We start from the raw sequence: 14,249 nt of genomic DNA, 5'->3' as shown, positions 1-14,249 counted from the left end.
AGGGGGCTGGAGTGATGGTAGGTGCTGTTTCATTTAGACAGGACAGTCTGGGAGGCTCTCTGAGGAGGTGGCATTGAATAGAGGCCTGAACGAAACACGGCAGTGAGCCAGCAGAGTCCTGAGGCTGGGGCACCGGCAGAGGGCCCTGCTGGGGTAGGGGCTCCGAGGGCTGGGGGGCACCTCACTTGGTGTGCGCTTACACAGCTCTGAGCGTAACTTGATGGGTGAAGGGTGCCGTTAGTTGTAGTTGTCCCTTCAGATGTTTATAACGTCAGTAGGCCAATATTGAGTTGCTTCCTGATAGGAATGTAGAATGAAATGGTCATAATACCTCCTCTTTGGAGTGAGAAAAATAGATTAAAATTTCTTTTTCATAAAGATTGAATGACTTATTGTAGATTCTTATGTTTATTTTAAGATCATACTTGAGTCTTAAGATGATAAGTTAGAATTGGGGAGCCTCGTTGGGAATTTTTGACAGGCAAGAATTTTTTCCTCTCTGCTTCCTACAACTACCTCTTCCTTGTCCTTTCGTCTAGTAGCATGACTCAGGTAGTTGACATGGTTGAGTTAGAGACAGGCATGAGGCTTAAATAAGTAAGGAAACGTGTGGGACAAAGGAAGGCAAAAAAGCCCAGCATGGTCACATGAGCAGGCTGCTCTCCAGCACCCAGGTAGAGGTGAGCCAGCATGGCCTGCTCCAGCCCAGGCCTTGCACCTTTTCTCAGAGCTGACTGACCACAGAGCCTGAGGTCTCTCTGACCCCTTCACCCATCAGACTCTGATTGCTTCCTGCCCTGTTCATGACCTTCTGGGCACGTACAGTGGTGTGCCTTGTGGCCTATCCCTGCGCTCATCATCAAATGCCCAGTACTAAGTGGGTGTGCTTGTGGTAACTACCCCAGCCCTGCTCACTAGACCAGTTCCACGCCAAACCAAGGGGGCGGGCCAGCGGTTAGGGAGTAGCTGGTTGTTAAGCTGCCCCTTGGTCCATGAGGTCTCAGTCCTGAGCAAGACTCGCAGAAGGTGCATCTTAGTCAGTGCCTTTCATGATGTGTGTTTGTTTAGATGGTGCCAACTGGCTGACTTTTTTCTGCCAGCCGGTGAAGAGCTGGAATGGATTGATCCTCCGAAAGCCCATAGATATGGAGAAGCGTGAACTGATACAGAGGCAAGAAGCTACCCTGTTAGATCTGCGCAGTTACCTGTTTTCTCGCCAGTGCACCCTGCTCCTCTTCCTGCAGAGGCCGTGGGAGGTGGCTCAGCGCGCCCTAGAGCTGCTGCACAACTGTGTGCAGGAACTGAAGCTTTTAGAAGTGAGTCGTCTATTTTCCCAATTTACCCATTGCTTGATTGTTCAAACAGAAAACTCTGAACCTTGAAATCCCAGGCATTGAACTGTTTTTGCTTAGGACAGTGTTTTCTTTTTCTGAATGTCCTTAATTTTTAGTATATTATTTGTGTAGTTACTCTTTACATTGATTAATTAATTGCTCAAAAATATAATTTCTACTCTCAGCGTCGTGGAGTTCATGTTGGCCCAGAGTAAGCCTCTTAGATCGGTTTCTTAATATAATTTCCTAAGGTGACTTTGGCTTATTCTATGGGAGCTGGTTTTCACTGATGAAGATTACTCACCTCATGGTCATGCAGAATTAGGTTTTGTAGGTAGACGTTTATTTTATTTGAGGACTGTCTTTTCGTTTTGCACGAAAGCATGCAGGTAACAATGTGAGTGGCATACAGCAAACTGTGCCACATTAATTAGTAGCACGAAGTTTAATGAAGGGACATTGTGAATATGTGTGTGCATGTGCGTGTGAAAGAACCAGTTAGTGAGGCTTTAAGTTGTTTATCTGTAGGAAATATTTGCCTTTAAAGATCAGTTCACCCCAGGGCTCCTGAGCTCCTTTACTCCCATGGAGTCATAAGCATTTGAGTGAGGTCAGGGAACGTCGACGGCTGTCTAGTCTGCGGTTCTCACCTTTGTTGTTCCAGTGACCTCTTTACCCAGAAAAATGCACATGTGCACATACAAATGCTACATGTAACTTCAGAGGATTCATAGACACCCACACCCCCAGTCCCCTGGTTACGGCCCAAGCGAGTGTCTGGTTCCATTTTACAGATGAGGAAAGTGGGTCTGGAAGTGGTTAGATAACTGACCCAGTGACATAACTAGTCCCAGAATCCAGATCATTGGAGCCAGGTTAGTGTCCTTTCTCTTGTACTCCTCCCCAGGGGCATCGGTCTAAAGGTCTTACAGTGTAACTTTACCACATTAGCTACACCCTTGGTAGGGGTAGTCTTTCCGAACATAGTAACGTCTATTTCGTGTACCCTAGAATACTAAATAACAGACTCAACACTTAGTTTGAAATAATCTTAAGAGATTTAAACTTTTTTTTTACCCAAATGAAGAGAAATTATTTTAGTTAATTTCTTTTTTTTTTTTTTTTTTTGTGAGTAAGATCAGCCCTGAGCTAACATCCATGCCAATCCTCCTCTTTTTGCTGAGGAAGACTGGCCCTGAGCTAACATCCGTGCCGATCCTCCTCCGCTTTATATGGGACACTGCCACAGCATGTCCTGACAAGTGGTGCATCGGTGTGCGCCCGGGATCCGAACCCAGGCTGCCAGCAGCGGAGTGCGTGCACTTATCCACTACGCCATGGGGCAGGCCTCAATTTTAGTTAATTTCTAAACGAGAAATGCCTAGCCTAGCTGAGTCACAAACTCAAGAATTTAAGAATTTTTATCAAATTATTTTTCTTGCCTTAGATGTCTAATCAAGCAAGTGAGGAAAAATAACGATATTCTTTTGGCTCCCTCTGAGTAGATTTAGATAGTCTGCTTTGGCTACTCCTGTCCAGCTGGACAGATGCACGGGGCTGGGAGGTAACCGTTCATTAATAGGACAGGGCTGTCTGTGTTCACGTGTGTCTAGAGATTTTACGTAATTTAGAGCTTCGGTCTTATTAGTGGATTGGGGGACAATTGGGGTGTGTATTAGAATCCAAGCAGTTCACACTTGGCCCTTTCAAATTGGGAGAACCCACCTGGGAGGGTTTGTGAGGAAGTGCTGTTGCTCAGCTTGGGACAGGTGTGGGAAACCACGGGGGTGGAGCAGAGCCAGTCCTGTTAGTGCTGGGCCCAGCCCGTCACAAACTCAAGGGTTTAAGAGTCTTCTCACTTACTTTTTCTTGCCTTAGAAAGTTGACTAGTCACAGCATGGCCTCCAGCCTACAGAGAGGAGAGGGAGCGTTGCCAGAGCCAGGCCGAGAGGATTGTCTTGAAGGGCTAGGCCCTCCTGGTGAGGGGCCGCTGGTCCTGCAGGAAGGAGCCGCACATCTACAACCACTTCCCTGTCCCCCTTCCCTCTGATCTCCTGCAGGCACTCTGGAGACTGGGAGGCGAGGGAGCTGTTGACAGCAGCGGGGAGAGTGTGGAACGTACGTCTGGGAGGCCAACCAGGGACGTGCAGTATAGAGTGGGAATAGTGATGCCTTTTCCTCTGATGTCATTGCTCGCTAGTGATTATCCCACCCTGGATCCCTTCTCCTTCCGGTGTGTCTGCAGTGCAGGTGGGCTGTGGGAGAGCACGCGTGCTGGCTCCCTTATTCGCCTTCTCTTATCAGCTTTCCCCGCACACAGTGGGTTCTTCTGCTCGTCTTAGCTTGTCTCCTGAGTTCTGTAACACCTCTGGCCATTGTAGAAGTGGACAGACCCAGGTCCATTATTACCCTTTTGGCTGGAAAGAGAGACGTGCAAGTAACATGTGCCTCGAGGATGCCTGTGGCTGAAGGGCAGCATGTCAGCGTGCTGTAGGTGGACCCTCTGGGCTCACGCTCTGGTGTGGGAGTGCACTGAGGGCTTTTTAAATGCTTCCTGTTGTTGTAGGCACTTCACATCCATTGCGATGTTTTCTCCCCTGGCTCTTTTCTCTCCGAATGAAATGGTCCTCGTCATCTAGATCTTTCCTTGAGTGGAGGGTATCCCCTCTTTTCATCACATTGGTTGCGCTTCTTTGGACTGTTCCGGGGACTAAAAGGGACTGCTATGTCCCTTTTAGATGAGTTGACCAAAGCTGAATGCGGAGTTCCAGGAGGACACCCCCACCCACTGTTTTCTTTCTGTCTCTCTCCTTCCTGATGATCCAACTGCTTGGTCCCTGGCCCTCACGCTGCACCAGCTAGCTGTCATGTGTGACCGCGCTGTCACTCGTGTCTCCATGCGTCAGCACAGCGGACGAGGCAGCTGGGCCTCTTGGATATGCCGTGCCTGTTCAACTGCCTGGAGCTCGGGGTTGCTGCCCTCCTCTCTTGGACTCGCTGTCCAGGGACGGGCCTGTACAGTCCTCACAGGCTGTCTTGCTCTCCTGTGTGACCAGCACTGACCTGAGTGTGGTTCACTGGCAGGGCTCCACTGGTGACTTCTTTTTCACTTCAGCAGCGTTTTCCTCTCTTGTACCAGCAGTTTGACTCGAGTCTGGTCATCAGGTGTCCTCTGTGAGGGTCAGATTTTAGGAAGATAGCCTAGCACAGAGGCTGGGAGGGTGGGCACTGGAGCCAGCCTGTCTGCCCTCAGATCCCAGCCCTGCTTCCCACTGAGACCTTGGCTGACTTAACCTCTGAGCTGTTTTTCCATCTGTGAAATGGGGCGAACCAGTAGCTGCCATTTGGGTTGTGAGGACCTGTGAGGTAACGTGTCCAGGGAGCTTAGCACAGTGCCTGGCCTGTCGTCAGCCTTCATACAAGTTAGGTCTTAGCATGACCTTCCTATTAATGTCTTCTTGAGTATTTTCTTTCAAAGGATGGAGACTTCTGCGTAAACTTAGGTATCGGCATTCTCATGAGACTATAGAGGTTATGTGATACTTGAAGCATGAAATTATTCCCTCAACTTTCTCATCTAAGATTCTTCCTGTAGGTTGGTGTTTTGGTGGGCAAGGCTTGTTATATCTTAAAGTTTTACAGTTGGCAATTAACTTGAAAAGTTTATGCTTAGAGTTTCTTTTAAATGTTTGTGGAAACGTTCAAAATTCTAAAGACTCAAAATTATTTACTTTTTCTGTGCATTTGATTCTACTCTCAAAAATAGACTCATTTGCCTGTGTCTGGGCTAGCTTCCTCTTGGATTGTTTTCTTATTCACGTCAGTGGCCAGAGGCCGGTGTTGAGCTTTGGGTTCTGGCACACAGGGCCGAGGTGGCTTGCAGTGGTGCCATCCCTGGCCGTGGGCAAAGCTGTGGGGATAGTGCCTAGGGACTCAGGCAGCTGCAGGCTGGGCCGCGTGTGGTTCTTTCAGTGTTACGCTTATGTTTGTTAATCCGTTTTTAAGCCCAAAGCCTAAGTATTGCAACCATTTTGTGCATTTCTAATTGTGACATTTCTTTAGCAGACAATGCCGTATATGTTTACTTTCGTGGCTTGTAAAGCATGTGCTGTAACTTCCTGGTTGATTTATCAGTTGATTTAAAGTACCTTCTTTGAGAGGAGGAGGCGGTGTGCTGGCCAGATGCCATGGGAACAAGCCCCACCTTTGTGGTAGGGCCTGGAGTCACACCCCGGGGTGCCAGTTAAGAGCCTTGGGCCAGCTCCCCTGATTGAAAATACGGAAAAATGGAAATGTACCTGCCTTGCATAGCTGTTAGGGATTAAGAAGTAACATCCATAAAGTTAGACCAGTTTTGTGTGAGTTCAAATGACTCCGTTGCAGAGTATTTCTTTTTTTGGTACATTTAAAAATTTTCCCTCCATTTACCAAAAGTTGGATGTATTCCCTGTATAAATTTGGAAAATAGAGACAAATATACGGAAGGAAATGTTATTGCTTAGTGTAACAGCGAGAGGTTCCCTTTTTGGTCCGTGGCCTTTCTGTCCACAGGGGAACTGCATTCTGTTTAATCAGTCCTGTTGTGAACACTTGGACTGTTCAAAATTCTTTGTGATTATAGCCGTGTGTGTCTTTGTACATCCATCTTTATATGATGTATTTGTACAAGTAGAATTGCTAGATCAAGGATACACATGTTTTTAAAGCTCATTAGTATATATTGTCAAATTGCCTTCCAGAAAGATCTTCCCATTCTCAGTTATAGTAGCAATGCCTGTTTTCCTGCATCTTTGGTAAGAAAAAAAGTAACATGTGTGTATATTTTAATCTTTACCAAATTGGTAAGTAGAACAGTGTAAGAAAGATACATTCTAGAAGACCATTATATGTTCATCACATCGACTGCCCAAATGATTTTTTTTAATGTGTTCATCTCAGTACTCATTTGTTTTTTATCAGCTTACGTTCTGATTATGTTTGCACACAGGGTAGGCCAAGAAGGAGCAGGCTCCTCAGGGTCGCAGAGAGCCACCCGGGCTAGAGACTGACCAGAGCCATGCACAGAGGCCGTCCCAGCCAGTTGGCCAGTTTGTGAGCAGAGGCCATGTGTGGTAGAAGCTTCCAGGTTAAACCGGAGGGCGTAGATGAGGCCTGTGACCCAGGCTGGCCAGCTGGGATTGGTGTTCTGAGGTTGGGGCCCTGCAGAGGACTAAAGCAGAGGCGTAGCTGAGGAATGCTGCTCGGGGTCACTGAGTGCTTGCTGTGTGCCAGACCGTCTGCTGTGCTCCTCCGTGGGCAGGCGGAGGCTGTTGTGTGACCTTGAACCAGGAGGACCTGTACTGGAAGAGCGGTAGGAGTGGCAGAAGGAGGTAAATGTGAAGGGTGTTGCTGGGGCAGAACGGTGAGAGTTGGTGGCTCTCAGGAAGAGGGAAAAGGGTTAGAGAAGAGGGCTGCCAGGCATCACTGAGGAGACAGGTGATTGCCTGCCAGGCACTGTAGTGAATGCGGGGCTGGGGCACAGGGTGCACAGATGAGAAAGAGACCGGTCCCACTGCCCTCAGGAAACCCACAGAAGAGGGCACTGAGCTGGCTGTGCACGCAGGCCCTCAGCACACTGCTGCCAGGCAGTGAGAGGAGTGTTCAGGAGAGGAGCAGCCTCAGGAGGGAGGCAGCTCTGCATGGGCGCTGAGGGTCGGTTGAGGAGGCATTTACGTGGTGCCTAGTCCACGGGAGGGAAGGTTTCTTGCCATGCTCTTGTATGAGCCAGGTTTTCAAAGATTCATTCATTCAGCAAATGTTCACTGAGTGCCTGTTTTGTGCCAAGCAAGCATGTATTCTAGGCACTGCATTTTTAGCAGAGAGCAAGACAGACCAGGCCCCCGCCCTGTGGAGCTTCCGTTTTAATGGAATGAGTAGGCTGAGGAAGAATTCACCAGGTGGACATTGGCTCAAGGTGACAAGTGTGAGAGTGTATTTCAGGAGGCGAAAATTAGGTCGTATTTAAGGAACTGTAAAGGAGCTTAGTCTTGCTAGAACTTAAGGGGTGAGGCAGGGCTTTGAGGTAAGCTTACAGAGGACCTGGGAGCCAGATTTTGAAGGGAGGTTAGAAGGTCTTTGTATGTCATCTCGAAGGTTGGGTTTTGTTCCCTAGCTAGTAGGGTGCCATTGTTAGGTTTGAAGCTGGGGTGCGGTGAAAGATGTTAGGACCTGGCGAGACGAAGGGCAGAGAGAAGCGAAGCATTAGATGGAGGCAAGGAAAAGAGTTAGAGACTTCTGCCATAACCCAAGGGAGAAAGGATGAGGTTCAGGACTAAGGCAGTTGGGGTAGGTTTTTTTTGAGAAGGATTTTTTTTATTTTTAAACTTTATTTATTTATTTTTTCCCCCCAAACCCCAGTAGATAGTTGTATGTCATAGTTGCACATCCTTCTAGTTGCTGTATGTGGGACTCGGCCTCAGCATGGCCAGAGAAGAGGTGCGTCGGTGCGCGCCCGGGATCCAAACCCGGGCCGCCAGCAGCGGAGCACACGCACTTAACTGCTAAGCCACGGGGCCGGCCCTGGGGTAGGTTTTAAAAAAATGGATTCAAGAAAAATTTATTCAATGAATAAATGGTTCTGAGTCAACTGAATATTTATATGTAAAAATAAATCTTGATCTCACAGCATATACAATTTTAGGTTGAATTTTGATCTAAACAAGAAAGCTTCTAGAAGGTAATATGGGAGAATATCTTCATGATCTTGAGGTTAGCAAATATTTCTTAAGCAGGACTAAAAGGCACTACCCATAAAGGAAGAGGGTGATAAACTGGGCTACGTGAAGATCGAATCTTCTCTTCATCAACAGGCACCACTGAGTGAGTGGAAGGCAGGCCACAGAGTGGAGGACTAGCTGCAGGGTGTGTGGTCAAAGACTCGCACCCAGAGTCTGTGAAGACCTCCCGTAGATCACTTAACAAGACTGATAGATCGTGAAAAAGAGGCAAAGGAAGATATCCAAATGGGCAATAAGCGTATGAAAAGTTGCTTAATCCCATTAATCATAGTGAAATGCAAACTAAAACCACAACAGAATACCACACCCCCCCCCAGAATGGCTGAAATTGAGAGGCTTGACAAGTGCTAGTGAGAGGGTGGAGAAACTGGAACACCTTCATTGATGAGGAGACGGTGGCTTGGCGCCCCCACTTTGGAAAATTGTTTGGCGGTATTTGCTGGAGCAAAGCACACATCCCCATGACCCAACAGTCCCACCCCCGGAGTCTACAGAACCTGCACGTGTGTGTGCCCAAAGACGGTGCAAAAAGGCTCGTGGCAGCATTAGTCGTAATTGCTGGAAACTGGAAATAACCCAAATGTCCATCACACACAAGGGATACGGTTACTGCGATGTGTTCAGACAGCAGAAGAGCATAAAGCAGTCAAAACGAATGGACTGTAGTGGATGAATCGTACCAACATAAAGTCGAGCTAAAGAAGTCAGACCCCAGAGAATGTGTAGGTTTTAATTCCGTGCATACAAAGTTCAAGAGTAAACAAAAGCAGTCTGCTGTGAGGCGTCTGGCCAGTGATGGTTCTCGAAGGGGACAGTGACTGGCAGGGAGCTGCGGAGTCCCTGCTCTGCAGCAGCTGTGATGCTCCAGTGGCAGGGTGGGGACCTTAGGCTTCACTTAGGACGCTGTGTTTTTGAGTTATTTGGGTAATATAAAAGGTGTAGGTTTAACAAAAGAAAGAATAAAAGGAATGTCTTTAATTTTAGGCTTGGAAAATGGTGCCGTTTACTCTTGCCGTTACTAACAATACCAGTATAAGAGAGGAGGGGCTTTAAGAAAACTCAAAACTATAGTATATTAAGAAATGAGTTTAAAAGGTCTGTTGTTCACAAAAGAGGTTCTCCACATGGCCCAGAAGCCTATGGAAAGCTGCTCAGCGTCCTTCTCGTTAGGGAGTGTGAGTTGTCAAGAAACACTGAGACCTGGTTCTGAACCTGGTTCCAAAGGAAGTGACAGAGCTGTGGGTCTGCTGGGCGAGCTCGGCCCTCGGAGTGCAGCAGAGGCTCCCTCTTCGTCGGGTTTGGGCGGCAGGGGGTTCTGGGCCTGGTGGCTTTCAGAGGGACACAGGCTGCCCCCACCTGCAGATGTGTGGCCCCCCAGGTGAGACCATGCGGGTCACCTGGCTCTCCTGGCATGTTTGCTGAAGTGCGTGCGTCCCACATGGGCTGCCTCTCAGGAGCCCGGGGCTGACGCTCCTGGGTTGGCTTGCTGACGTGGGCTCGCCATCACTTGAGCAGGTTTAAAACCACTTCCAGTGGGTACTCATCACCGTGGCTGTAGAACAGCCACTCTTTTCCAAAGTGTATGGGGCTTTAAAAAAATTCTCAACTTCTACCATGATGGATAAAATAACATTAAAAAGATTGACAATACCAGATGTTGGTGAGGAGATAGGACAATTGGAACTCGCCTCTGGTGATACAGGCGCAAATTTCTACAAGCACTTGGGAAAACTGTGGCAGTGTCTGCTAAAGCTTAAACACGTGCCTGTCCTGTGACCTGGCGGTCCCACTCCTAGGTGTGTTCTCAAGAAAATGAGGCCAGCTGGAAGACAAGCATGGGCATGTTCAGAGGAGATTGTGAACTAGCAGAGGATCTGACTTTGGTTGATTTCCTGGCTCTGTTTCCCTGGGAATAGACAAAGTTGGTGCAACTGTGTAACCAGGCAACATGGCTTATGATCAGATTGCCTTTGATGAGTGGGTTGTGTCTGGACTGGGAGACTGCAGACACCTGTTGGTGAGGGCATGCCCGAGGCCCCCCTCCGTGGCAGCTCTTGTAACTGTCCCCTCGCTGTACCTGCAGCTGTTAAGGAGATGGTGGCTCCCATGGGCCACGAGGCTTTGAGAGAGACCAGCGCCAAGCTCTCCTCCTTGCACAGCTGCTGCTGGGGTTCTTGCGGGAGGGGGCACCTGGTGCTGCCCACCGGTGTCCCCCTGGGTGGTCTGTGCACAGGGGAGTGGGGACTCTTCTGAGTCTGAGAAGGCTCCCTCCCCAGAGAGGAGCAGCATGGCAAATAGTTTTATCCATAGTAGCCAAACCCTGAAAACAACCCAAATGCCTGTCAACAGGGGGATGGATAAATAAACTATGGCATAGCACAGAAAGATATAATACCCAGCAGTAAAGAAGACCCAGCTGTGATAGACTCAATGAGGTTGAATCGCAGTGACATTGAGCTGAACAAAAGGAGCCGTATACAGAAGAGCTCGTGCTGTGTGATTCTGTTTGTGTGAAGTTCAACAGTCAGGCAGAGTTCAGTGGTGGTGACAGAAGTCAGAATAGCGGTCCTTTTTGGGGTGGGTGTTGACTGGGAAAAGGGGCTCGAGGGAACCTTCTAGAATAATGGGAATGGTTTGTTTCTTGATTTCAGTGGTGGTTACATATGTAAAAATTCATTGAGCTGTAAACTTAGGATTTCTTCCCTTTACATACCTCACTATATGTATTTTGTAACTTGTTTCTAAAGCAATGAAAAAAATATTAGTACAATTAAATTTTAAATAAATTTGTTTCACTAAAATGTCCAAAAGCCTTAGTTAACCCACTTCTGAAGTTCTGGGCTGCCATGGAGCTCGGCTCTGTCAGGCCTTTGGAGTGGGGAGAGAAGGCACAGGATAGCTGGTCCCTTGGGGGGGTTTAGTTGCGGTTTGGTTGGGAGCCAAGACAGACACACACGCAAGTAAGTAGCAATGTAGGAGATAAATGGCACGTGAAGCAGCTGATCAGAGGGTGTCATAGACGCCATGGGACATACCAATTAATAGGCAGATGTCTTTCAGTAAAAACTAAAATTTAAAATGGTGTGCAATAGGAAATGTAGGACAGTAGTCTCTGACGATAGAGTCCACCAGAACACTCCAGTCACTGAGCAGGACTTGTGGTAGAAGCCAGAGCAGTGCGGGGAGCCGTAAGCACTGTCAGTGGTGTGGGTGCCCAGAGGAGGGGCTGGCTGGGGGTCCCCTGGGCAGGACTGGGGGAGGATTCAGGTTTCAGTTACAAAACAAACACAGTAATAGGATAGAGCACCGTGAGTCACAGGGCACACCTTTGTTCTTTGTCTTGCGTTTGTGGGCACCTGCCTCCTATTTCCTCTTCCTGCTGGCTTTGCCCTTCTCCAGGTTGGAGGTTGAAAATTCAGTAGCGGCCAGTGGCTGCCCCTAGATTTTCTTTTTTTACCCCTAGAAAAGCTGCTGCTAACTGATTCTGCTACTTTTTACACACTATTTGTCAAACTTACCAAAGTGATACTTGCTCTTTGCAGAAAACAAATATACCAAGAAAACATCTATTCCCTAATCTTTCCACAAAGTGATACCACTCTTCACCTCATGGTGTTGTCTCTGTAGATTCCTTCCACGCGTGCATGTGTGCCATACAGGTCCATTGCTCTTGGCTCTCCGCCGCTTTGGAGAGCGGCCCAGCACCCAGGGGTGCAGGCACCCTGATCCCAAAAACCGGCCGCTGTACCCGGCCGCTTGTCCTCGGCAGCTCCAGGGCTCCCCACCACAGCACTCCCTGCTCTGACTCCTGGGTTTTCTCTTTCCCCCTCCTTGGGTTCGTCTGAATCAGAAGTCTCTTGACCTGAAGCACTGTGTACAGCCCTGCTTGGTGCGCATCCCTCGTTCTCCCTGACAAATAAGCAGTGTGTGCCTGAGGAGAGGCGGCGTGGTTAGCAGAAGTTTCCATAGAATTGGGTACCTGTGATGGTGGTGTCTTATGAGGTGAAAGTACCCAGATGGCCTGGCACCTTGGAACCTAGCGGTCCCGAGAGGTGAGGTCAGCCCACTCAGAGCCCACCCTGGTTTGACTGGGGAGGGAGGAACGGGCTCTGTCCAGGGTCCCAAAGCTGCGTCCTGCCGACCAGCTCTTCTGTGTGTCCCTTTGGGTGTGGTCCATTGTCTGGCGAGAAAGTTGTACCACTTGATGAAAGTAGCTTCTGAGCACATAATTTTTTTTCTATGCTGGTTTTTCTTTTCAAAGGATCTAAGTAGTTGATCTCCTTTTTCAAAGACTGGGCAACGTAGCTTTTATGGGAACATTTAACAGGACTCTCCAGTTCTTTCCACTTGCCTCTGCGTCCTGTTATTTGTGCTCACGTGTATTGAAGGAGTCCTTACATAAGTTAGTTTCATCCGAATTATCAGCGCTTCACTTGTCAGCTGATGTCGAATTACTTCTTAAGTTTCCATTTTGAATGATACCAATTAACATACCTTACCAAAACTGGGATACAGTATAGAATACCTCATGATATTAGTGCCACCGAAACACAGTCAACACTGCCAAGTGTAAGTGCTAAGATGCCATTGATTGGGGGAGACAGTCCTATTTCAGAGATGCTCAAGTGTGAAAAAAAGTGCATCTTAGAACCGGTAATGTACAGTAGATGCTTTTGTATTTCTGATAATATGACATTATTTTTTTAGTGGAAAGGCTCAAATATATACAGAAGTAGAGAGGATAATATAATGAACTTCTGGGTACCCGTCACCAGCTACAGCAGTCACCAGCCAAGGCGTGGCCAATCTCTGACTTCATCTGTGTCCCTGTCCACTTTCCCCTGGATTATCTTTCAGGCAAATCCTGGGCATCATGTTTTATTCGTGTGTAAATATTTCACTGTGTATCTCTAAGCAACAGGAGCTCTTTTTTACAAACATAATCACACTTAAAAAGTAGGAATTACTGTTAATTTTTTTTAGGTGTGATTATGTTTGTAAAAAAGAGCTCCATTAACAGTAATTCCTAAATATCACCTAATAGCTACTTAATATTCAGATTTCTAGTATTGAACATGATCTTTCTGAAAGGTGACCAAGTTGTCATCTGATGAAGGTCATCCCTTCCTTCATAATATGTGTTCTTTAAACTGGGATGTGACCAGTTCTAACTTAGAGTAAGTGATGATAGTCAGCCTTTTTGTAGGCTTCTTTCCTTAATAAGGTTTTTAAAATATATTATTGAAAGTTATGTCCCTGCCAAGGCACTTATTATCATCAGAAATGTGACACCCAATAATACATTGGGACCCAGATCACTCCTTTCCTCCCCATAGGTGAGTGGCTGTCACTATGGTTACCGTCCCCTTTTTCTCTCCTGTGGCTGTGCAGGTGACAGCGCCATTAGATTGGGGAGCTGCTTGAATGTGTGGATTTGGGTGCTTTCCCTGAGCGCTGTCCTCACGTGCCCGCACCTGTCCCTTCCCAGGTCTCTGTCCCGCCCGGCGCTCTGGACTGCTGGGTGTTTCTGAGCTGTCTGGAGGTGTTGCAGAGGATAGAAGGCTGCTGTGACCGGGCGCAGATAGACTCGAACATTGCCCACACTGTGGGTTTATGGAGCTATGCCACGGAGAAGGTAACTGCAGCTGAATGCAGACATGTGCATTGTCCTGGGCTGTGCTCCAGGGCGGGCAGGCGGAGTAAGCTGTGTGGAGGAGTGCTGTTCACTTAGTCAGCACACGGGCGATGCTTGGTACTTTAGGGTGTGACCAGTAGCAGCCATGGACGAGATGCTTCCCTACGAGTAGTGCTTTATTCAACAGAGAGGGAGCACTTGCTGTGCTTGTGCTAAAGCCTGGTTCTATGCCAAGAACTGGAGAGAGAGGATACAGAGAAGGGTGAAGCCTAGAACGATGTGTAGAAATGCAGGGTGGCCTCTGCTCCAGTGGCTGATGGCTGGCCCATGTGTGCAGCAAGATGGCCTGCTGGGGTCGGGGTCATGGGGCAGCAGATTGAGTGGGAGACCTTGAAAGCTTGGGAGAGTGTAGGTAGGTGAATAGTGTAAACTGAGAATTACCAACCTCAGAGCCACTCTGAGAATTATTGTGTAGAGTAGGTGTGGTTTGAGATTACTCCAGTA

At 48.0% G+C, this 14,249-nt stretch overlaps 1 protein-coding gene across 3 annotated transcripts in view; it reads left to right on the top strand.

Annotated features, from left to right (window-relative positions):
* TRAPPC10 (trafficking protein particle complex subunit 10) overlaps positions 1–14,249 on the top strand; it is an 88,582-nt gene that overhangs the window by 43,472 nt on the left and 30,861 nt on the right. For all 3 annotated transcript variants that reach the window (XM_087418006.1, XM_087418008.1, XM_087418007.1), the window contains 2 exons: positions 1,069–1,316; positions 13,599–13,745. In XM_087418006.1, coding sequence (XP_087274132.1) covers positions 1,069–1,316; positions 13,599–13,745 — 395 coding nt within the window. The remainder of the gene's footprint in view (positions 1–1,068; positions 1,317–13,598; positions 13,746–14,249) is intronic.

The sequence above is a fragment of the Ceratotherium simum genome, chromosome 27, assembly GCF_057802395.1.
Source record: "Ceratotherium simum simum isolate JZ-2026a chromosome 27, ASM5780239v1, whole genome shotgun sequence".
NCBI classification, from domain to species: Eukaryota; Metazoa; Chordata; class Mammalia; order Perissodactyla; family Rhinocerotidae; genus Ceratotherium; species Ceratotherium simum.
Note: the sequence above shows the minus strand (reverse complement) of the source record. Positions and strands in the feature narration are given on the sequence as shown.